The sequence below is a fragment of the Nomia melanderi genome, chromosome 13 (genome assembly GCF_051020985.1).
Source record: "Nomia melanderi isolate GNS246 chromosome 13, iyNomMela1, whole genome shotgun sequence".
NCBI classification, from domain to species: Eukaryota; Metazoa; Arthropoda; class Insecta; order Hymenoptera; family Halictidae; genus Nomia; species Nomia melanderi.
Genome location: NC_135011.1, coordinates 7957823 through 7981294, shown reverse-complemented (window position 1 = coordinate 7981294; position 23472 = coordinate 7957823). Strand labels below are relative to the sequence as shown.

General features: G+C 35.2%; 2 protein-coding genes across 12 annotated transcripts in view; one reads left to right on the top strand and one right to left on the bottom strand.

Annotated features, from left to right (window-relative positions):
- The window catches only part of Oamb (Octopamine receptor in mushroom bodies), a 152154-nt gene extending 134369 nt beyond the window's left edge, over positions 1 to 17785 (top strand). For 10 of the 11 annotated variants that reach the window (XM_076373025.1, XM_031988911.2, XM_031988908.2 and 7 more), the window contains 8 exons: positions 3911 to 4048; positions 5585 to 5683; positions 5758 to 5885; positions 8489 to 8626; positions 10587 to 10869; positions 13546 to 13707; positions 14274 to 14544; positions 15554 to 17785. In XM_076373025.1, the coding sequence (XP_076229140.1) occupies positions 3911 to 4048; positions 5585 to 5683; positions 5758 to 5885; positions 8489 to 8626; positions 10587 to 10869; positions 13546 to 13707; positions 14274 to 14544; positions 15554 to 15732 (1398 nt within the window). In that variant the 3' untranslated portion in view covers positions 15733 to 17785. Of the gene's footprint in view, positions 1 to 3910; positions 4049 to 5584; positions 5684 to 5757; positions 5886 to 8488; positions 8627 to 10586; positions 10870 to 13545; positions 13708 to 14273; positions 14585 to 15553 lie in introns of all 11 variants that reach the window. The other variant, XM_031988914.2, reaches the window with a different exon arrangement.
- Positions 17786 to 17972: 187 nt separating this feature from the next.
- Positions 17973 to 23241, bottom strand: LOC116432287 (facilitated trehalose transporter Tret1-like). Its single transcript, XM_031988903.2, has 6 exons — positions 23090 to 23241; positions 22038 to 22296; positions 21469 to 21629; positions 20929 to 21171; positions 19919 to 20166; positions 17973 to 19383 (listed from the first exon to the last, which is right to left on the bottom strand). Exons 1-6 carry the CDS (start codon positions 23169 to 23171, stop codon positions 19012 to 19014), a joined length of 1365 nt encoding a protein of 454 aa, XP_031844763.1. The 5' UTR covers positions 23172 to 23241; the 3' UTR covers positions 17973 to 19011.
- Between the last annotated feature and the right edge of the window lie 231 nt (positions 23242 to 23472).

The window sequence follows — 23472 nt, the reverse complement described above, 5'->3', positions numbered from 1 at the left end:
TTAAAGGTTTTAATATAAAAGTTTGAAGAATTTCTTACAGTGTTTCTTAGATACATATTGTACAGTTTACTAAATATGATTTGCATTGTTCAAAGTATAAACGAACGAATAAAGCAACGGAATCCATAGACTTTCTAGAACATTATTTTTTAATGGCTAATTCTTCAACGAGACTTCCCTCCCTTTTTCTTATGCAAACGCGACCGTTGTTGTATTCGAAGTCTCCTCGGTGAAAACAAAAGGTTCTCTGAGAGGAATAATTAATTAAACACCGTTAGCGCTGGGTTTCGTTACATTTCCCATAAATTTCCGCAGTATTTGCTCGAGTTTCAAACGACGTTATCGCACGGCGCGAGAATTAAATGTAATGCGGCTCGAACTGTACCGAAACTTTTCAAAAACCGAAACTAATTCCAGCTTGAAATGTAAATTGTTCGAATTGAAGCTACCACCATCAGAATAGATTTCAATCAATCTTGCCAAATATATAAAGCTTCCCAAAGAAAGTTACTTCGTTGTGAAATAATTTGAACATACTTCTAGAAATTCATCTGTACAACATACAATTTTAACGTGAATCAATAGTAGATGATCACAGATAGAAATAAGATCATAATACAGAAATCATTTACAAGCAGAATAATTCAAGCATTCAAAAGAAAGCCTTAATTTAGGGAATCGAAAATAAAAATTTTGAAAATTCATACCATGTCACATCATACACACATAAATACAATTTCAGTCCTTCTGAAATATTCTCAAATAAATTCCAAAAATGTCACCTCGTACCACATTCCAAAAATTCACTCTTCAAATCACAAGTAAAATTGGAAACTTAAAAAAACCAATAAAAATCTCTACATTAAAATTAAACTAAAATTAAATTTTAAAATAAACATTCAAATCAAAAAATCAGAAAAACACCCTTACAATCCTCCATCTTGCTTCCAAGCAAAACCAAACGAACAAATAAGCACTCAGAGCCCAAGGCAAATCAAATGAATAATACACATCCAATTAGACCCACAGCAATACATAACCTATTCATATCAATAGGCAATTGTAACCCGTCAACCCTTTGTACTCCAGAGACGCCTCTCAGACGCTATACCATTTGATGGATCAAAATTATCAAATTTAATATGTAATATTAAGCTTTGCATAATGTATTGGTACGTAAGACATTAAAATTAACTACTATTGTTCCTTAATTTATATGTGATTTCTTTGTCAGTCATTTTCAAAGAATGTTGCTTATATCTCATCAAATGATATTGCATATTTTTAGTGAAAAACTTTTGAAGTGCAAAGGGTTAACACGAATCGTCCATTCATCCCTGTATTCTTGCCGCAAGATGACGTTCACCCCCATTTAACATTAGATTTACGGAACCCGTCAATTTGACGGATATTGAATTTTCTAAACATTGTTTAATAAATGTTTGGATCGATTTTGATTGATTCAATTACGTGATTATGGTTTCTAACAATACAACAAAACATTTACAATACATGTTTAAACATTTGATTTCCTAGTTCTAAACGGACGAACATCAATCATTCTGGGAACAGTAGAATAAACAGTACAATAAATGTCCGTAAATCTAGTGTTCAGATCGAAATCATCAATCATCCATTTTGATTGATGTAATTATACGAATTCATATTATAATTCTCCGCTCTTGACACAGTAATTTCTGCCATCGATATGAAAAACCATGTAATCTTCTAGGAGCAATACAATAAAGTGTAGAATAGACGCTCGTAAATCTAGTGTTAATATCATCGACATTATCCAATAATCCGTCCGGTACCCGTGGGCGTCGCTACCAACGACTAGCCGGTGAAACAAACCGTGCCGCGGCCGTTTATCCCGAAGTTTACGGGATGTTGGATTAATAACAACGCGAGGGAAGCGTTATTGCGCCGGGCGAAGGGGTTGCTGGCCCGGGGGTTGACTAATCGAATCGAACAACGCCACGGCCAGGGGTCGAGGGGAATTCGAGAACAGGTGGTTGTACACGCGGCCAGCTGACGCGCCCTCTCACTTGCGCCCTGGACGTGTCTGTGTGTGCACTTACGGGGATGCGTTACCCCATTATGCGCGACACGCCGGCGAAGATCGAACACGCCAGCACCGTGTTCCCGTCTTAACCTGTAACAATGAATCGGGATGCGCGCGTCACGATGACCGATAATGGGCATCTGATTTTCGATAATCGGTGTTCCGTGCAGATGGCTGGTGCAACATTGTTGCCGGAGGATGTTGGGGATGAGAGCATCTCTGCTTGGATGGTACGACGGGTATTTGCTTCAGTGTAAGGGAACATGTGTATTGATGAGCACTCTATTGTTTTGAGTTTGATGGCTGGCTTTGAAGGTACTTGATTTTGACGGGAGAAAAAGTGTATTGCGATGTTTTGTAATTGTTGTTTGTTTTTTGGAATATTAATATCGTTTTGAAGGTGTACGATGGGGCTGAAAAAGAAATTATATTGCGATGTTTTATAGTTGTTTGTTTTTTTGATTATTAATATCTGTTAATAATGAAATTTATAGATACTATTATGATCATATGTGAGTAATAATATTGAAATCAGGTTAGTTATGCGAAAGCAAAATTTAATACGATTGTGTGGAAAGGTATTTAGTTTTGAGAGTGATATGTTTTATTATTCTAAAGAAAGTTTCTTTGTATCCGTAGATAGACATTGATTGGTTATCGTGAGAATATGTTTAATCGTGAATTGATGTAGATAAAATAAATTGAAAATTGGGATTCAGTTGATATCGTATTTCATAAGATACGCGCATTAAAACATGAATGTAAGTTACATGCGCGTCAAATATAGGAAGGATTCTTTTGAGTAAGGAAAATACATGAATTTCAAAAAGGTATCGCTTACAAATATAAATTCACATTTCTTCGCCAACCGAACGACTTTCTGGAGGCAGCTTTGCGCGATAGAATAAGGGGGTGTCTCGATACAGTATTGGTTCCGATACTCAGAAGGATGAGGGAGATTGAAATAGTGAATGGGGATGGATGAAAGAATTGTATTGTGCAATGGGTACATCGTTGAAACGAGGATTCCTGCGCAACTGTGTAACTTATTCCCATGAAAAGGATATCCAATACTGAATAACGTAAAACCATGGAAGAGAACTTAAAGTGAACGTATCTTGGGGATTCTTTTGAAGATATTGAAGAACGATAAGGGAAAAGGATAAATTAAGGGTCAATAAAGGATATTACGAATATCTACGATTGTTACGGAAAGTTAAAATTTCTTAAAATGTTTAATCTATCACGTCTATGGGTCTGTCATTTCAATTTTTCAAAAGTCTGATCCTTAGAATCTAGAAGTTTCAAAGTTTTCAAATCTTCAAGATTAAAAATTACAAATACTTAAGGACTTCAAAAATTTCAGATTCTTGAAGGTTGAAGTTATAAAAGTATCAACTTTCTTACAGCCTCATCCTCATATAACATTAAAATCTCATTATTCTAACGTGTTACATCAAGATTTCGAAGTTTCGACATTGTGGAACATACGGAAACTTTCCCATTTCAATATCTGAAATTGTTATCTCATTCAGATCTCTTAATGTTAATGAAAAATTTGAACCACTAGAAACATTAAAACTTTATTACTTCATCATTGTTAATTTAAACATTTGCAAATTTTAATGTAATAAGATAATATAACAATTAGTGTAACATAATAAATCAATATAATATAATAAAATAAAATACAATGTTATAATAAAGTCATATAATATAAGAAATTTCATGAAATACAATGATGTAATTAAATAGTATAATCTAATAAAAGAAAATTTGTGTCATTTTAATTGTTAAATGCAATCAATGCAATTGTCATCAATGATCTCTATTTGTTTTACTAAGGTCTGGATATTCGGTGATCTCTGGTGTTCCGTCTGGCTGGCGGTGGACGTATGGATGTGCACAGCATCAATATTGAATTTGTGTGCCATCAGCCTCGATAGATACTTAGCGGTGACCAGGCCAGTCAGTTATCCTCAGGCAAGTACCATTCTCCGATTATTCGATTTCGAGAAACAGGTGTACAAGCTGGAACGGTCGATGAAGCCATTCATCTCCTTCAATTTCTCCTTTATTCTCCCCAAATACTCCCTTTAGTATCCAATGTTTGCCTTCACTAGCTTAATTGATTGATATTCTCTTCACTGTACCATACACAATCAATACAGCTTCACGACTGTAAACGTAGGATTTCTTTGGATAGACGTAATTAATTAGAGTTAATCACTTAATGGCAATGTATATGTAACATACATTTGTCGCTTTATATCAATTTCACGTATTATATTATATTTTATTTATTAATCGACATGAATGAATCTTTTCATACATTTGTTAAACATAGTAATTTGTTATAGAATAATAGTAATAATTTTAATAGTTAGTTCAATGTATTATATAGAAGATAATAGAGTATTAAAAAGATTAGAGTATTAGGATTTTTGTATTAATAATTTTGTATTTAATAAGAATTTTTATAAAAAGGTATTGAACAGTTTCTTGGTTATTTAATATTATTATTAAATTTTATTTATCTTTTTTCTATTTTTTATGCTAGTTATGAATGTAGTAAAATGTATATATGTGTACTTGAATTTGACAGTATTGCGTAAAGAGAGCTTCAGGCTCACATTAATTGAGAATACGTTGCATACGTTGTCTCAAATTTGGAAATAACTGAAATTCTTAATTTACTATTATGCATTTTGAATATCTAAATAGAAAGAACTTGTTAAACTTCATATTATGGTGTGAATTGTTATCATTACGTAATTACCGGTGTCATTTAAATACGGTCGCGCCGACGAGACGTTATTTAACGGAAATATAAAACTACAAGGTGTAAAAAGAGCTTGTACGAATTGTAATTTCCGTTCTACCACTACGGAACATTCGCAGCAGTAATTTACATTGCTTTTAACGCGTGATACTTTCCAATTTCAATCGTTTATGAGTTGAACGTATGGAAAATGAAATTTAAATTGATGCAACTTCGATATTCGAAATATTTCAACATCTCCGCTGAAGTAATATCAGATTACAAACATCAAATATAAACTATCCAAATGTGTAATCCTTTAATTTTTAAACATTTTAAATATTAATAAACCTCTTTTAAACGTTTGTGTAAACGAGACACCAGAATTTAAACATCAAATTGTAAATATTCAAATTCTGTACCTCTATGACTTTTAAATACTTTAAAACGTTAATAAATTTCCTTCAAATTTTTACATGAAAATGTCAAATACATAAAATATTTGAGGTTGGACATTTTTTAATAGAAGTTATACAAATTTTGTAATTTTATAACGTATACCGATTGTATAGATTTCATAAGTTTTTAATAGATAATGTTTAAATTTTGTAATTTCTTAACAGATAGCTTAAATTTTGTAAGTTTTTAAAAAATAGTGTTTAAGGTTTGTAACTCTCCAATTAATAATATTTAAGTTTTACATTATGTTTTATTTCGTTGTCGATGACGTATTTAAAATAATAATCTTTAAAATACAGATCATGTCGCCGAAGAGGGCCAGGCTTTTAGTCGCTACTGTCTGGATCTTGAGTTTCGTTATCTGCTTCCCGCCTCTCGTCGGCTGGAAAGACAAACGGGTAACTAGAATCATCCCCGACAATTCATCCCTCGTTACAAGCTGTCTCTCTACTTTCTCACGCTCGTTTCGCAGTCTCATCCTACCTACAACGTGACGTTCGCACAAAATGGTCCTTTCAACACCACCACGATTCTGGTCCCGGTAAAACCGTGTCCTTGGATCTGCGAGTTGACCAACGATGCTGGTTACGTCGTCTACAGGTGAGTTTCATAAAAAAAAAGATGAGAGAAGTTGAAGGAAATTGTTCGCATAGAAATTCTAGAGCTTTATTATAGGATATAAGAAAGTGAACAACGTTTTATAGAATGTTTTAACATTCTTGAAAGAAAGGCTTCTTTAAAATTCAGAATTTTTCGAGTGTAAGATAAATACTCAGAACTTGTCAAAGTACAAAGTTCAAAGACTCAATTTTTCTAGTCAATACAGCTATGAAAATTTGTATTTTCTTTAATTCAAAGTATTTATTTTACATTTATTGGGATAGAAACCGTATAAATTAGCATCATTAGCATCATATTCATTTTCTAAACATCTAACCATCAAATTTTCCAGTGTTTAATAAAAGAACACTATTCTTCTACTACCTATTCTACAAAATTCAATAAAAAATAATCCCACAGCAATGTATCGATACTTTCAAAATCCCGCATTAATTCCATGAAACTCGTTGTTACTCCAACCAAATATTCCCAGAACAGTATTTCCCATCATTATGCAACCGAGTCTACTCTCAAACGCTGTATAATCTATTCTCAGCTTGATTCCAGTCCAAAACAATATGAAACTTTATAGTCCCCAAAATATAAACTCCATTATCTCGAAATATTCAAGTAGCTGCTCGATCGTTCCATTTACAAAATAAATGAAAAGCATTAGCTCATCGTAGAAAATACCGCAGACCGTCGCCGTATATTTTCATTTCATTCCTTTTCCACGAGGTGATATTTAAATTCCCTGCAGAACAAAGGCAACAATCCGTAGATCACGATGGAATCAATTTCAACGACACTTTCCCCGTACCTCGTCCTCGGACCTCTCTTCTTTTTTATTTATATATTCAAATGTGCACCCTTATCTATTTGTTGTTTGTCGTATAAACACCGAGAAATGTAATGCCGCGGGGGAAACGCAATATTTCCTGGGGCGGTGTAATAATTAAAACGGTTCGCGGACAATAAAAAAGGAGAAACATTTTGTTGCGAGGGACGCGTGCGCCTATTCTTTTCCGTCAAAGGATAGGACGCGGGTGGGACTGGCAAATAGCGAATGAAATTTTCATCGGTTCGCAGTAATTGAATTCCGCCGTAGCAATTCAGGGCGTCCAGAAGCTGAAACAGGAATTATTACGATGTCAAGTGCTGGATCTGAATTTCTGCCAACCGACCGACCGACCGCCCGCCGTCCGTCCCTTGTCGGTTCTATTCTTACCACGTTATCACGATCGGCGCATGCATCAATCCAGGCCGCTTTATGCGCGACGCATCACCTAAATCAACCACTGAGTAGACGTTTAATGCTCCATCGAGTGTTGGACAAATTTACGATCCGTTCCGACGTTGCATTATCTATTCCATTTTGTACAACGTTTCACCGAAAGGAGGCAATGAAAGTTAACCCTCTGGGCTACAATTTATTTCTTAAACCTTTTCATTACATAGGCGCCAATTGATTTGACACAGCAAGATAGTAAAGTTTGATATTTAATATTGAACTTTGTACAACGCATCGATATGTGAAATATTGAAAGAAAATAGTTTCGTTCCTCAATTTACGTGCAATTTCTCGTCAAGCCGGTTTGAAAGAATGTCTCGTTAAAAAATATTGAGTACTTCTAATGAAAAACTTCTTGGGTGCGAAGGGTTAGCCATAATACGACTGCAATACTTTGAATCATTTATTAGAAGGAAGGAAGATAAAGTTATTTTCTTCTAAATTATTTTTCCAAACACTTAAAGTTTGCAATGTCAATAATAGATAGAAAAATTATTTTTATATGGTTGGTTTACCAAAAACATTAGGCCAAGCATTCTTTGGAAATACATTTTAGAAGTGTCGAAATTCAACCAGTCATAAAGGGGACATTTACAATTACGTTCGTTCTTTGGTGCGCGTGTATTTTCCAAGATCTTTTGTGGACAACGGAGAAAATTGAAATCGTTAACTAACCTCGGACCAAACCGGAAGATCAAACGAACGTTTCAACAGCCGCGTCCATTAAATGTAGTTTCCATGTTTCGGAATCATTCGAAGGAGAAAAAGATCAGGACCGTTCTCTCTTACTCGGGAAATGATGTTTGCACTGTACAGCTGCTTCCTTATTACTATCGCCTCTATGAGCATCATTAAATAATTTACCACAACCCCATTAAAATATATTCTGTCCACATTATAACAATATTAAAGCGAAATAATATTATAAACTGTAACAACAAAATTATATTTCTATTACCATTCCTATTATTAATTATTACACTCCTACGTATCCACATACTCGACACAATTCATCTTAAAAATAAATCTTCCTGGCAGATAAAATAAAACGAATACTACTAAGCTCCATGAAATTCATGGCAATTGAAGAAGACAAAGAATACAATAAATTTTATTCCATAAAATTTGAATTTCATTAAAAGAAACATTTTTGTTCCTATATTATATAAGGAAATAATACAGAAATAATTGTATTATATAAAAGAAATCCCCCGAGCTCTGTTCTAACAGCGAACGGGCTAATTATTTCCTATTCTGGCACGAATGTGAGAAATGAAAGACTATCGTTATTTTTTTTTCTGTCACGTTCTAGTGCCCTGGGCTCCTTCTATATACCGATGCTGGTCATGTTGTTTTTCTACTGGAGAATATACAACGCGGCTGTATCCACGACGAAGGCCATTAATCAAGGCTTCCGCACGACAAAGGGCTCGAAAACTCTCGGCTCCAGGTAAAAGGGCGGGAGCAACGGCAACATTCGCCCATTGTTCTCGTCGAATTCGAGCTTTTCGATCAGCTGAACCGGAAGCGGCATCCGGCACGCGTCGCTTCACATTTCCCCTTAATGCGGTTGTTCTCGTGGACTGTTTTTATTCCACGTCAACGTTCCCGTGATTCCTTTTTTTCTTCTTCATATTTTATTTCCTCCGCCTTCGGACATTGTTGCTTGGATAGTATCCGGTTAGCGCTATCAATTGGTGCAGTTTTTTCTAAAACGCCGAAACATGGTTTCGGAAATACGTCGCATTCATAAGAATCGTGAAATATTGCTTTTGCGAAGCTAGTTTTGTGTTTTTTGTAATGTTGTACGGCGTCAGTGATTCCTTTTATTATTTCTCGAATTTCTTTACATTTTTTTAAAATGAAATATAAGGCGAAAGTACATCGTGTACTTTTATTGCAGATTGTGGTTTAAAAATATTAAATTCTTTTGTCGTAAGAAATTAAATAATAGATTATGTATATTGTATTTCTAATATTTATATATGTACCAAATTAATTAGCAAACAGTATTTGCGAATATTATTCCTTGTTTTTAATAATCATATTTCGAAATATATTCAACTTTTTTTCTTTCCATTTTTTCATTCGATTTTGCTTATAAAAATACCTACGTTCTTGTATTTAATTTAATACAGAACGTCACCTGTTTAATAAGTATATTATTTCATACGACGATTGAAATTAAAATATTCATTATTTCATTACTCGATAATTTTTCAATTAAAACATGCGTGTCTTTCAACTAACTCGGATGTGGTTAGACTTTATCGTATTTCAAGCGGAGCTGGATAAAATTCAAAGAACTCGCGGAATAAAGTATTTTTAAAAATATAAATTTTTCGTTTTAGTTAAAGTGAGTGTCCTGTTCACGTATGACGCTTTAACGTAACAGAATAACGAAGGATTATCTGTCTCGTCGGACTTTATACAAACAAGCCATAATACAGGATTATCTTATCATTAGCTAATATAAAACACTTTCACAGTGCGATAATAATAAATTCAAATGAAGAAATGATAAAAATGCAATTTTTTTAAAAGCATGCAATTCTCTGGTACAATGTTGTCGAGCGTGTATGTAAAAAAATTCTCTGTAAACATAGAGATAAGATAATCTATTTTTAGACAGCCCAATAGCTTTCTGCCAATAGTTCGTTATCCGTAACCAAACAATTTGTGGGACTTTGACAATATTAAATATTCAACTTATATTTATTAAGGTCTCTTTTTCATTCGTTAAATGGTATTTACTATCTACCATTAAATTTTTGAACTCCTCTTTTCTCACTCTGTGTAACCGCAACTTTAACCCTCAGCGTACGAAATAAAATTATTCGAAGATTCCAAAACATGTTTTCTCTATTATCGGTTTCTATATTTCTTTCTGGAATAAAATTTCCAAATACATAAATATTTTTAAAGCGTAGAATGTACAACTTTTAAAAGCGTGTCCATTAGCTTCAGCACAAAGTAACAAAATCAATATAACGGAAAGCTATGTAGACAACAAAGATATAAAAGATAACAAGCACCTGTGTAGACAATAAAGATGTAGCAAATAACAGAAAGCAGTGGAGGCAACAGAAATATAAAAGATAACGAAAATCAATATAGACATCAGAGATGTAACAAGTAACAAGACAATGTAAAGGGTGAAAATATAAAAAGTAACAAAAAACAATAGAAGAATAGAGATACAGCAAATAACAAAAAAGCAATAACAATAATAACAAAAAGCAATATAAATCAAGTAAAAGAAAAGAATTTTTTTTAAAACCTGTCCCATCTTCGTACGCTAAGGGTTAACCAAAATCCGAACCCCTAATCCTCCCTCCGAAATCGAAGTATTCGCCGAGGCCTGATCGCGCGCACAATGATTCGCCGGCCGCCGCCGCTTTTTCCCCCAGATTCGACGAACAAAGGATGACCTTGAGGATGCACCGGGGCCGGGGCAGCGTGCACAACGGGAGCAACAACGGTAGCCCGAGGAGCCCGGAGTCGAATAGCCGGAGCTCGGTGAAAAAGGAGAAGATAAAGATCTCGGTCTCCTATCCGAGCACCGAGACGCTGAATACAAAGTGTAACACTCTCGAGAGGACGCCCTCGAGATGCTCTCAGATCTCGGTGCATTACAGCAACGGGCAGACGCAGAGCCAGCTATGCCCGACGCCAAGGAGCACGCATCTCAAGGTAATTTTTCGCCGGGTGAAAGTGGCAATCCAACAATTGTTTCCTCCTCGATGTGCATTGTTGGACGATTGCTCATCTGCCTCGAGTCATCTTGTTTTTTTCGTATGCTGTGATGGCTGTTGTCTGCTTCGCCTACAAACAATGCGGACTACTCTTCACCCTTGACGCGTTCGTGGCCAGCGTTCGCTTCGGTAACGATCTTCGTAGTTACAATATTCTATTAACTCCAAGAAATTGTCTTTATACGATGAAAGTAGGATTTAAGGAAACATCTGATTAACTTCCTATGAGTTACACTGTGAGTTATTTTAGATAAAAACACGTCAATGGGATTTAGTTTCTTTTTTTCAAACTTCTTTATGTGACATATTTTTTATATTTCTTTCGGAAACCGAGTAGTATAATTGATGTATATATTAAAATAAGCAGCACACGTTACCGAAGTTTGATTTGTATTGAAAATAATATTACTGCACGACGTAATGACGCGGATGATCATTATTTAACACGTTAAAGCCGGAATTTTTTTTGTCTTTCGTACGTTGCGCAATTTAGCCTAAACCAGCGACGTGGAAAATATTAGGAATTCAATTGCAAAGGTCTTCTTACTTCTTATTCTTCATTAACATTATTACTTCGATTTTTATATACCGGAATATTTATATTAAAATTTCTTATACTGAAGCATTACTTATATTTCATATAATCGGTCATCGAAGACCACTCGACGTTTAATCGAAAGTTCCACTCAACCCTCAAGTGAAAAGTTCGCGTTAGCGTACAAAGTAATCTCAAAACAGGAAAGAAACGATTTAAAAGTTAAAAGTTCGATTCACAATTTCCATTCATAAAAGTTAACAGTTTCATTCGAGCCTTGACGAAGAACAACGAATTTATCGTCACGGTGGGCGGCTTGTTACGCGAGTTCAAGGATCATTTTCCCTGAAGTTCCAACGCCATCCTCGGCGCCTGCATTTTGAAATCGTTCCAACGCGACCGGTATTCTTTCTTTTCGGACGCGCATAGCTTCAAGAGGTTTACGCGCGATTCCGCCGCGATGTTTATTCGACGGGTCTCTGGGAAACATCCGGATTTTCTTAATATCGTTCGCCGATATTTTTGGCCCTCGAGTAATTTCCACAGGAGCTCCCCGAAGTTGGGGAATGATCTTGGCGACCCTGACACGTTTGGGGAATACACGGCGCCGGAGAAACGGACCAATATTAACGAGGGAGAGAAATATTATCTTGAACAGAAATTTTGGAAATTTTTCGGAGCGAAGAAAGTCTGATTTTCGAAATATGTCAGTGGAACAGTAATTTCAATGGAAACATAAGATCTTACAAATTTGAAAATTGTACTAGAAGAATTTATTGCGTTAGAAATTCTAACAAATGAAAGAATTTGTATTTTGAATTATTTAGTATGTACAATGGTCGTATTAATGTTACCGATGAAATGAATTCAAGTAATTTTGTTGTATTCTGAAGTACACATTGAATTTTCAATTAAATTCGTATAATATTAGGGAATAAAATTGTTTTGTATATATTATTTTAAAATTCACCTACAAAAGCTCGCGGAATTATTTAATTATTAGTTTAATATTCAGTAATTAGAATGAATATTTTCGAGTGTGTAAGTTTCATTATTATTTTCATTAACGTGGTTCTTGTTCCGCGAGCTATTTGTATGTTATCGAGGATAATGCCAAGAGAATGGTTCGAGAGCCATTGTTTAACATGGGATTCATTTAAATATAGAAAGTTACGCGCGATTCAACGAGCACGTGCAACGAAGTTCGAGCCCGGAAGGCGGCCGACTGCAGAATGTTAATTTCGAATCGATACTAGGCTTTCTCCCTCGTTGGCGATTTACCCGGAGAACATTGCTCGCCTTCTTTCGTGTGTAATTAAATTTTCTGAAATTTAAATCGCGCCCCGCGGAAAGAGATACTCGTCGACTCCTTGCGCCGGCGTTTATAGGGTTCCATAAATATGCATTAGAAGCCCTGAATACCCTGAAATCCATGCTGCAGGCTGCTCGAACGACCGGTTCGAACGACCTTTGTGATTTCCCTACGGCGCAGAAGACGTTACGTATTGTTACCTTGGCGTTAATAATTAATATCTTCCAATTTGAAGTTCGTGAAGATTGTTATCGAGTGAACTTCATTCACTCGTGCAAGAGGAAACCACCGAAAAATTTCGATATAAAACAATAGCAATTACTGTATTATATGTTATTATACATGATGTATTATATAACAATAGTAATTATTGTACTATATATTATTATATATTACATATTATATATGTTAGGTATTATTATTAATTCAGAATAATAGTAGACTTAAAAGGGTTAAGGGTTAGGGGTGGTTTCATATGTCTTTCAAATACAAGATATTAACGTCTTATTTCTTTCGTTTAGAAGATTTAAAAAATACATTAATTGATGTTAATGTGTTCGCGATTATATTAAGGAATAATTTTCAATTTGTTAAATAAGGTGAATCTGATATAAGTATAATTACCAAAGTTTAGTACCAAATTAAATAATTTTTCTTCACTCATTTCCTTGCATCGATCAAAATAAATGGGACATCTTGTACAAATTCGTAAATTTCATAAATGAAACAAGGAAAATACGATTGCTGAAATTAATTCGGAACAACAGGTGGGCGGGATCAACAGAGTAGGCAGCACCAGAAAGCCCAGTAGAAGAAGCAGTTGCGAGAGCCAAATGACAGGGGACGAAGTGTCACTGCGCGAGCTCGCCCCAGGCCCTGAAGAGAAGCCCAGGACGACAAGACTGGGCAAGAGGAACATAAAAGCTCAGGTACTGAATAATATTAACACCTTTCATAGTTAACAGTCTTTTAGAAACGTATAATCAACAATGAAAAATTATTTAATTATTGTTCAATGACATTTACAATAGCGAATCAACACATTCTCCTAAGTAATATAACATTGCAATTTATTGTAATTTTTTAAAGAAAATTAAGAACAAACATAAAAAGTTTCATTATTAGCAACCTTCCAACAGATGAAGTATCATGAAATATTTTGCAAATTATTCAACTATAACATAAGAAAAACGTATCAATGACATTCCTTGGTCTGAATAATCCTCGGACAATCCTTATCTAACTATTCTCTACTACAATCGATTACGTATCCATTTCCACATTGTCCTCGTCAAGGTTTTATATTCTTATGAAAATACCATTTTAAAAGTAACAAACTGTAAAGAACAACCTTGAACGTTTTAGTCGCACACGTGAAGGTCGAAACACAATACACAAAAATTTGAATGAAATTTCAGCTCCCTAGGTATCTAAATAATCGCATTTGAAGGCAAACTCCCATAAAGAAATAACGAGGTGTATTGTGCGGATTCAGGTGAGAAGGTTTCGCATGGAGACCAAGGCTGCCAAGACGCTGGGCATCATTGTCGGCGGTTTCATTCTCTGCTGGCTACCATTCTTCACGATGTACCTGGTTCGCGCGTTCTGTCCGAATTGCATCCACCCAACCGTGTTCAGCGTGCTCTTCTGGTTAGGCTACTGCAACTCCGCGATAAATCCCTGTATCTACGCTCTCTTCAGCAAGGACTTCCGGTTCGCGTTCAAGAGGATCATCTGCAAATGCCTCTGCAAGCGGCAGGCTGACGGTACTAGACGCGGCAGCGACGGAAGTCAGCTAACCGTGAGGTACATACGTAACTCCAAAAGAATATTTTCATACAGGGTGAGTCATTCAACAGTGCCACCTGAACCTGTTCCCACTAGTAAGCCATTTATCATATAACAAACATGTTTCCAACGAAAGTTATTTGGTATCAATCATACCAACCGCATTTTTAACCCTAACTTCAGCTCTTGATGCCAAACATCTTTTGCCCCGAACATTTCTTTACCCAACAAATAAATCTTGGTGGCACGATTAAACGACTCACCCTGTATATTTATTAATATATTAGAAGAAATTCTATTCTTATTCTATTCTAAAAACTTTTCGTTGCTAACTGCTTAGTAGTCACTTTTTCAGGTCAAATATTTCTAAGTTACTTATGATTTATTGGTATCTAAAAATGATCGTATTCAATATTTTATTTCGAGAAATATTTTGAAGTTACGTAGAAGGTGTTCCGAATTGTTCAATTCCCAGCTAATAACTAAAAGCTATAATTAAATCACGATGAATGTGCATTCGTGAATTTATGTTAATTCCCTATTTCCTTCCAAAACAATACCTACATCTTTTTTTCATCATGTATTCAAGCTGATCCCAAACCCTAGAATTCCTGTAGTTCTCAAAAGTGTACAGTGGAGAGATGACTTGTCTAGTGGAATAGCATAGGGCAAGAATTGTCTGTCTAGTTCACAGTTCTATATTTTTGATTGGTTACTTGCAACCGTATTGCAGTAAATTCGAGCTACACAATATCAAGAATTATGATGTAAAACTAACAAAAAACCTAAAAACTGATCAATCAGCCGAATTCCTCAGCCTAGGCATCAAGTGATCTCCCAGCAGTACATACAGATCCTCCATCGTAAAAGAAAATCAAACCCATCTCAACTAGCAATCTCAACAAACAAAGACTCTGCGACAGTTTGAAACTAACATATCCCCTGAATCCCAAGCAATATAGGAGAACCCTAAATTTTCTATCGTAGAAACGACCGAAGTCCCAGCTACTCGATCCGCATGCCCCAGCAAGGCGTGTCCATCGACGACTCGGACCTGGACCCGAGCTCGGAACCGACGGTGCACTCGCAGAGCGAGTCCAGATGACTGTAGCGTGCCAGGAGTGGCGCTCAACGCGTCACCTTCAACCCGAAGACCTCCAAGGTGAGGATACAATCCTTCTGAAGGATCCTCCAGGAGCCAAGTCCAGCGCTGTCGCCGCGGAATCGAGCACAGCGCAGTTCCGGCCAGCTGGAAAATCGCTGCAGCACTTTCTAGTAGACTTGGAACACGGACGAACGGTCGAGCTTCTTCGGTGTCTTACCTCGTTCCAGCAACCACAGAGACTTGGATCCTTGATCGAAACGAGGAATCACGTTCAAGCGACGACGAAGAACGAGAAAAAGCGAAAGGCAAGAGACGAGCAACTAATAAACTGGAATAGAATTTCAGTGACGGTGCAGTTTAGACAATTCATCCACGAAATACTCAAGAAAAACGCTTCATGTTCCGTGAACTCCATCGCCTAAAGTTCTGACGGAACGATCAGTCGAAGTGCGGGGTCGTCGACGAGTTTCGGGGAGGTGGCCAGTCCCGTGGCCAACTTCGACGTGTCCCGAGCACAAGTCCAAATAAGTACGTGTCGATATCTATATGTACGCTGCTATGTTTAAACGCAAAACAAAACCGAACCGTTCCCGCGCGCGGATCGTTTCTTCGAGACTCTTTTGAAACGTTGCTTACCGAGCGGATGTGGACAGACCTCTGACCTCTCAGCGCCGGCCCGATCCCCATTGTTTACCCCCCATTGCTTCTGTAGATTTTTTACCGTTCCTCGTTGCCAGTCATTCGCGATAATACTGTTAAACGAACGCTTTCGATGTTACGGCGAGTGTTTTGGACAGGGGAGCTGACACGGTTGTGTTACTAGTGGTTACGAGCTTATCGATGGTGTCGTTGGAGAAGAAACATTTCGTTTGGTTTTTTATTCGGTTTTCAGACGAGTTCAATGAAGCTGTGTTTTAACACGTTGATGGTAGCGTGTACCATCGATGGTACGTAGCTAGTTTACAATATTAAACTGAAGTGACGTTAATAATTCAACTATTTATTGGATTATTTCGATATTCAATTATTTATTGGATTTATCCACAATTAGCAATTGAAGTCACGAAACTAAACTAGTAACAAAAGAATGCACAACAATATCATTTTCGTAAGCATTGCTTGTTATTACGATCTGTGATGAAACATATAAATACATAGTTCGATGTGAATGTGTTAAACATTGTTTTCGTAAACTATGCTGGTTTTCTAGTAATTTATTTTATGGAAATATTTAAATAATGAATTGTCACGAAAGATGTTGCTGGTTTATCTCGTTTAATATGTTACAGCTTTAAGTGATGTTACGTGGAAGTTTTGCCTGATTTTATTTATTTCAAGAGATACTCCTGATTGGCTGAAGGTGGATTGTTAACACTTAAAAGACTGCTTGCGAAATATTGATACGAGATTTTGTATTTATTTCATAAGTATTTATTAAGTAATTTTTAAATATTAGAGAAGACCTTCGAGGTTAGAATTTTAAGTATTGGATAATGTTCTAAATTCTCTATGATCATTCAGTTTCCAACTTGAAATTAATAAAGTGAATGTAAGAAAGTAATCAGAAACAAAACATAAGTGTTAATAATTGCAATAATCATACATTTTTGGTTTATAATTGAATTTTTTCTTACATTTGATCACCAATAATTATTTATTTAAGGAATTATACATTTTGGTAAATTATATTGGCCAAAAAACAGTATCGACAATATCAATAATTGAAATTATTAATGATTGAAAAATACTATTAATGAGTGATGAGAATGTTGGTACCGGCACCTACACTACAGCGTAACTTGAAATAATTAATCGAGAAAGGGTTAACGTCGTTCGACTGTTCTGAAACGCCCTGTAACGCGACGAGACGCGCGTAACAAGGAAAAAAGCTCGTGAGTAAGTGTTGTTATATCTATGTGATTAAAAAAAACGAAGAAACTCGTTGGGATTTTTGTACGGTCGCGTTCAGACTTTTTCCTAGAGGCAGAGGAACGTCCGGAAACCGAGAGCTATCGAATTCAGCGCCCGGTCCATTGTATTATGTGATATATCGTCTGCATACGTAACGAACGAATGGAAAATAAATATGCGAATAAAATCCATGATCGTTGACATCCGGCGCGTGGCTTGTTCTATCCTCAGTCCAGGTTTTTCAGGGTTCCAGAACGTAGCGGCGGCCATTTTGTCAGTCTCAGGTATGTATTGATATAACGTAACAAATATAATAAAGTAAAAAAAGGAAATGATGTAAAATAAGAAATAAATATTAATATACTGGAGGTTGTGTTTAATACAATGGTGTAAGGATTGTAATTAAATTTATTAATGTTTTTAAATGATTTACAACGTTTGAAGATATTTAAGAAGTGAATAAATTTTTGTATAATTATTGCTTCTGTTAATTAGTTTAAAAAAGTACAAGTTTGTATGAAGAGGTGCACAGAAATTATTGTGATAAAAAATAGGACGAAAATTATTTTCCTGAGAAAGTAAGGTACAAATAATCGTTAAAAGGAATAGTGTGTTGTTCCGTCTCAGTTCTTTCCTTGTTGTATCATTTCAGAAGCACTTTACTGTAATTCGTTCATCTAAAATTTATGCGGACAATTGCATCCAGAAGCCATTTTCAACTGTTCCCTATAGTAACTCGAAGGAACGAGTTTAATTAAATTTCGGAATACGAAACTCAATTACAACGAGGTAGAAATAAACGTACACACTACAACGATAATTCAGCGAAATCTCGAAACTTCAGGAATTTCACCTACAATTACAACGAAAAGTTTTTTCGTGCTTGAAATACAATACATATCATCGTACTTGGCTAACAAGATATAATCTAGATGCTCTAGTCTCTTAATTTACTTAATACATTACTTTAACTACTACTTTCATTTGTTTGATTAATATTTTGACATTTATACCATTTTCTTACATTACCAAATTTATTGTTTTCATTTTTGCTTTGATTCAATTTTATTTTCTGTTTTAGAAACTATTTCCCTGAGTATTTCTCTTATGTTCCAATTACATTGTTTCCCGTTTTATTCGAGTAATGCCCCAAAATCTCGAATGGCCGTTAATTTTTTAGAATAATACACAACAAACAGACACTATTACATTAACTACCTTTAAATAATTAATTTCATTTTCCTCCAATTTAGACACGTGATAACTCAACCAAAAAGAGTCTTGTTGCATTCATTATTCAAAATGAATACATTCGTTAATCAAAGTCTATATAACAAATTCATCCATTTTACTAATTACAGTTTACTAGTTTTCCTTTCGTTGTTAATATTTTTCAATTATTTCCATTGCCATCTACGCGATCAAGTTTCTAGATGCAGTATCCTGAAGTGTCATGCTCCTTGTGCAATTCGATTTGTATCTCCTCGATGCTTCTTCCCTCCGTTTCCGGTACCAATATGGCGACAAACGCGGTACCGATTAGGCTAACCATTCCGTAAGCAGCGAACGTGGAAGAGATACCCATGGAAGATAGCATATCCTGGAAAAGTTTCATTGCCACGAACGCTGATAACCACTCGCATACGATACTCGCGGAGATCGCCGTCGTTTTCACATCTTCAGGGAAAATCTTTTCGATCAGTATCCAAGGTATCGGTCCACAACCAACGCCAAATGCGGCCACATAGATTATGAAAGATAAAAATGGCAGCCAAGTAAAATTTGAAACATCCTCTGTTTTCTAAAGCAAAGAGAATACACAAGTGTTAGTTTATTTTGTAACATTTCCAATTAATTAATTATTACCAAGCAAATATTTAAAATTTAAGATATATTTCTACATTCATTTATGGAACGTTAAAAATATTTGAATAACATTTTACAGTCATGATTGAATGGTATAATTTGAAAAAAATTAATCAGAGTTAAACAATAAAACATGATTTTCTCAATGCTAGTTAATGCTCCTATGTTATAATAATATTTAAATAAAACATAAATTTCAACGTCAACAGTTCAAAGATAATTACTTTGTTCTATTGCCTAACAAACTCTTGATCTTTCCAGTGACCCACAAAATTTAAATATTTTATCACTATTGCATGTTGTATGATAAATTCTACAAATAACACAGAATCATTAAGAAGCAATTAATCATTGAATTCAAATATTTCTCTTAATGTTTTATGTGAATCACATTTAAACCGTATAAAATCAAAGACATTCTTCTGTATTTCTTTCATCATTGCGAAATGATGCAGAAAAGGAGCATTTACCTGTAGCCGGAAGTAACCAGACAAAACGAACATGCTAACCGACATGATGGATAAACTAAGGAAAAGTAGAAGTTTCCTCTTCGTACGATCGATCAGACTTTCCGAAGACAGCGTGGCGATCACGTACGTCAATCCGACGATTATCGAACAACTTGTCGGGCTTAACGGAAACCTTATATACCGGAATATCGTCGTCGCGTAGGATATGAGGGTGTTCATTCCTGACAGCTGTTGAAACATCATCATGCCTGAAAAGGGCTGAATAGTAGGAATTCGCATGGTACCAAATCAGAACTAAAGACACATGTCACCAGAGAAATATTAACCCTTTGCACTCAAGATGTAACTCTCAGTCACCATTTGATTCGATATAACAAAACTATAAAATCTTATATGTAATGTTAAGCTTTATATAACATATCGAACGTGAAATATTGAAATACAATAGCTTTTATCTTTAATTCATGTATGTTTTCTCATTAGTTTGTTTAAGAAAATGTTATGTATATAGCATTGAAAAATGTTGAGTATTTCTAGTGGAAAACTTTCGAGTACAAAGGGTTAAATTACTCTTCGAGTTACAGTGTAACCATAATTTTAATATCACAATTACGAAAAGTAAAATTCTGAATTCTTCGTAATTTATGAAAATTTAAATTTTCAGAATACTATTATACCAAACATGTAAATTTGAATGTTACGAATTATAAATTTAAAGTTGATATTTACAAGGTGGAGTTTGAATCTGAATATTTATTTTGAATTTAAATTTAAATTCGGATAATGAAAAGTAAAATTCTGACTCACATACTTTGGATAGAAGCTACAATTTAAAATGTAGGCGAATTGTAATTTAGATTACAATATTAATTGGAATTTGAATATAATTTTGAGTTTAAATTTAAATGTTACGAGATAAAATTTATTTCTTTTTGATTTGTAAAATGTATTTTCTGACAGGAAGAATGTTGTAGTTTTTTGTGAATGTTTGTGATAGTAAAATGATTTACCAAGTGCAATGATTGTGGCCTTTCGATGTTTCCACAGTTCAGAAATCGGTACGCTTTCTCTGGAAATTTCTTGTTCCGACAGACGTCTTCCTCCGTAGTGTGTTAAAATCTCTTGAGCTGCCGTTTGACGGTTCTGTCTGATCAACCAGACAGGTGATTCCGGTATCGATTGAGTTGCGATCGAAAGAAACCCCGGAGCCAGAGCGCAAAGAAGCACAATTGTGGTCAAACTGTTGGTGAACTCTACAGAATTAGAATTTCTTGAAATATCAAGTTACACTGAAATTAAATTATTATAATTAATTATTGAAATTGAGAAATCAGTAGAGAAGATCTGTGTAATCTGTTTATGCTGCAATATTACTTTATTACATTATTAATATATATTAAAAATTAAACATATTATTCATCCATTATTAAAATAATTAAATATTAAATATATCATTTAATTAAATATAAAAATTACAATAATTTTGTTCCAATAATTCCTAATTTCTTAATATTCAATTTCTCTGTTACTTTCACAAAACCGCCGCTCACCCACAGAATAAGTGAACAAAACCCCAAGTGCAGTTGCAAGCTGCAACATCGTCCTCAAAGATATTTTAACGCAATCCACCATTATTTCAGACAGGTACAGTGGAATCAAAATGGACGACACACCGCACGACAAACCAGCTACGAAACGAGCTAGAAATAACCTTTGAAACAATCATTACATTATAAATTAGTTTTCGAAACATTATTATATAGCGAACGGTTTAATTACCATATAGTTTTACAATGAACTTTACCCTTTTAGGTGAAATTTCTTAGCACAAAGTTTTCTTAAGAAACTTCTTAACGAGATCTACCTATATACACTTATCTTCGAAATATTCTAATAAAAGTCTAATTTGCCATAAGTTAAAGGGTTTTAAAATTTTTTCATCCTCGGCGCTGGAGGTATTTATAGTAAAATTGATACCGAGGTATTCGTAGATTATCTATTTTATTATGCAATAACGTTGAGGGAAGAATCTCTGGTATTAACATAAAACAAATTTCTGAAGAACAGAGCAATGCGCGCCATTAATATTTACACAGGGTAATAAAGATATGCTACCCACCATAGTTTGCCCCGTGCAAACCCGATAACGAACCAACACGACGATAACAGTAGGCTGCTTATCAGAATGCTTCTCTTCCGACTAATCCTGCCAGCAATTGTTCCTGCTGGCAAGCTACCAATTATGGCGCCCAAGGCCACTGACGCACGGACCCAGGATGTACCCTGGTTGTTCGTGGGGTAGCCATTTTGATCGAAAATCGGCGAAGCAATCGCTGGCCACGCGAGGTATGTGCCAGTGGAAAAATTAGCGAGACCGACTACGGTTTCCTCGTAAACAAAATACAATGAACAATTTGAGCACTTATAAATTACAATTGGCTTCAAACTTTTATTAAATAATACAGTGGCACTTCAACTTATAAACTTCATTCGTTCCGGTCCGAACTTCTGGTAAGTTCTTGAAAAGTTTGTATCTCGAAACCCAGTTTTCTATTACATTATAACTTGAGATTCTAGCATCACGGTTTGTTCCTCGAAATTAAATTTGCATGGAAAGGTCGAAATGGAGCACGAAAAAAGTTCGTAAGTCAAGGTACCACTGTATTATAATTTTAATGGACTAATTTATGCTCTTTACGACAAATAGACAGTGAAAGTTATACAATTTCGAAATTTGTAAATCCAGATATAACTTCAGAAATCTGATTAAAAAAAGTGTCCCCAGTCAATAATCATATTTTATTAAAAATATAATACAAATTGTGATCAAGATTATTATAATCTCTATTTTACTATATATCACTATTAGTATCTGCCATCGATACATAAAAACCACTGTCTACTTATAAGCCAATAACATTTGATATTTAACTTTCTGTCATCCAAATCAGTGATCAAAAGACACAAAACTTAATGACAACAATCTCACGACCCATTATTCTATGAAAATAATCCAGCTTCACGAAACAACATTCTTCAGCAATGTTTGACAACAATAATTCACATGGAGTAATTTAAAAGAAAATTGAAGAGGATGTTCGATTAATTGACGATTTCATTTTTCGAGCTTAGATGTACGAGATCGATCGTTATTCCTGGATCTTTTCTCACCCAGCATCACCAGCGTGCACTGCGAACGCTTGGCGATCCATGGACCACGTGCTCGTTCGTCGTTCGCGAGCGATACCGCCATTTTAACGGCCGCGACAGATCACACTGCTGTAAGCCGCGCGACGAGACTCGCGACCGCTCGCGGCGATTGATAAATTCGATCGACAGAAATCCTTCACCTCCGCCGCGCAACCTTTTTATCGTGCTGGTCTTATCTGGCAGACGCTACCTAACTCGTTGACCTGTGTCCATCTCCGCAATTTCACAGACAACAAAGACACCGATTACGCAAAAATATTCGATAGGTATATGTAATACTTGAGATAAAGAATATTACCAACAAATGTTAAATTTATATAAATATAAATATTTCTCGTTTGCGT

Bases quoted from the DNA above. Each gene is read 5' to 3' on its own strand.
- LOC116432287 (XM_031988903.2), bottom strand. From the start codon at position 23,171: ATGGCGGTATCGCTCGCGAACGACGAACGAGCACGTGGTCCATGGATC. The intron at 22,297-23,089 runs GTGAGAAAAGAT...AGGAAACCGTAG, and splicing joins GTGCACGCTGGTGATGCTGG to TCGGTCTCGCTAATTTTTCC. The intron at 20,167-20,928 runs GTAAATCATTTT...AGCCCTTTTCAG, and splicing joins GGCCACAATCATTGCACTTG to GCATGATGATGTTTCAACAG.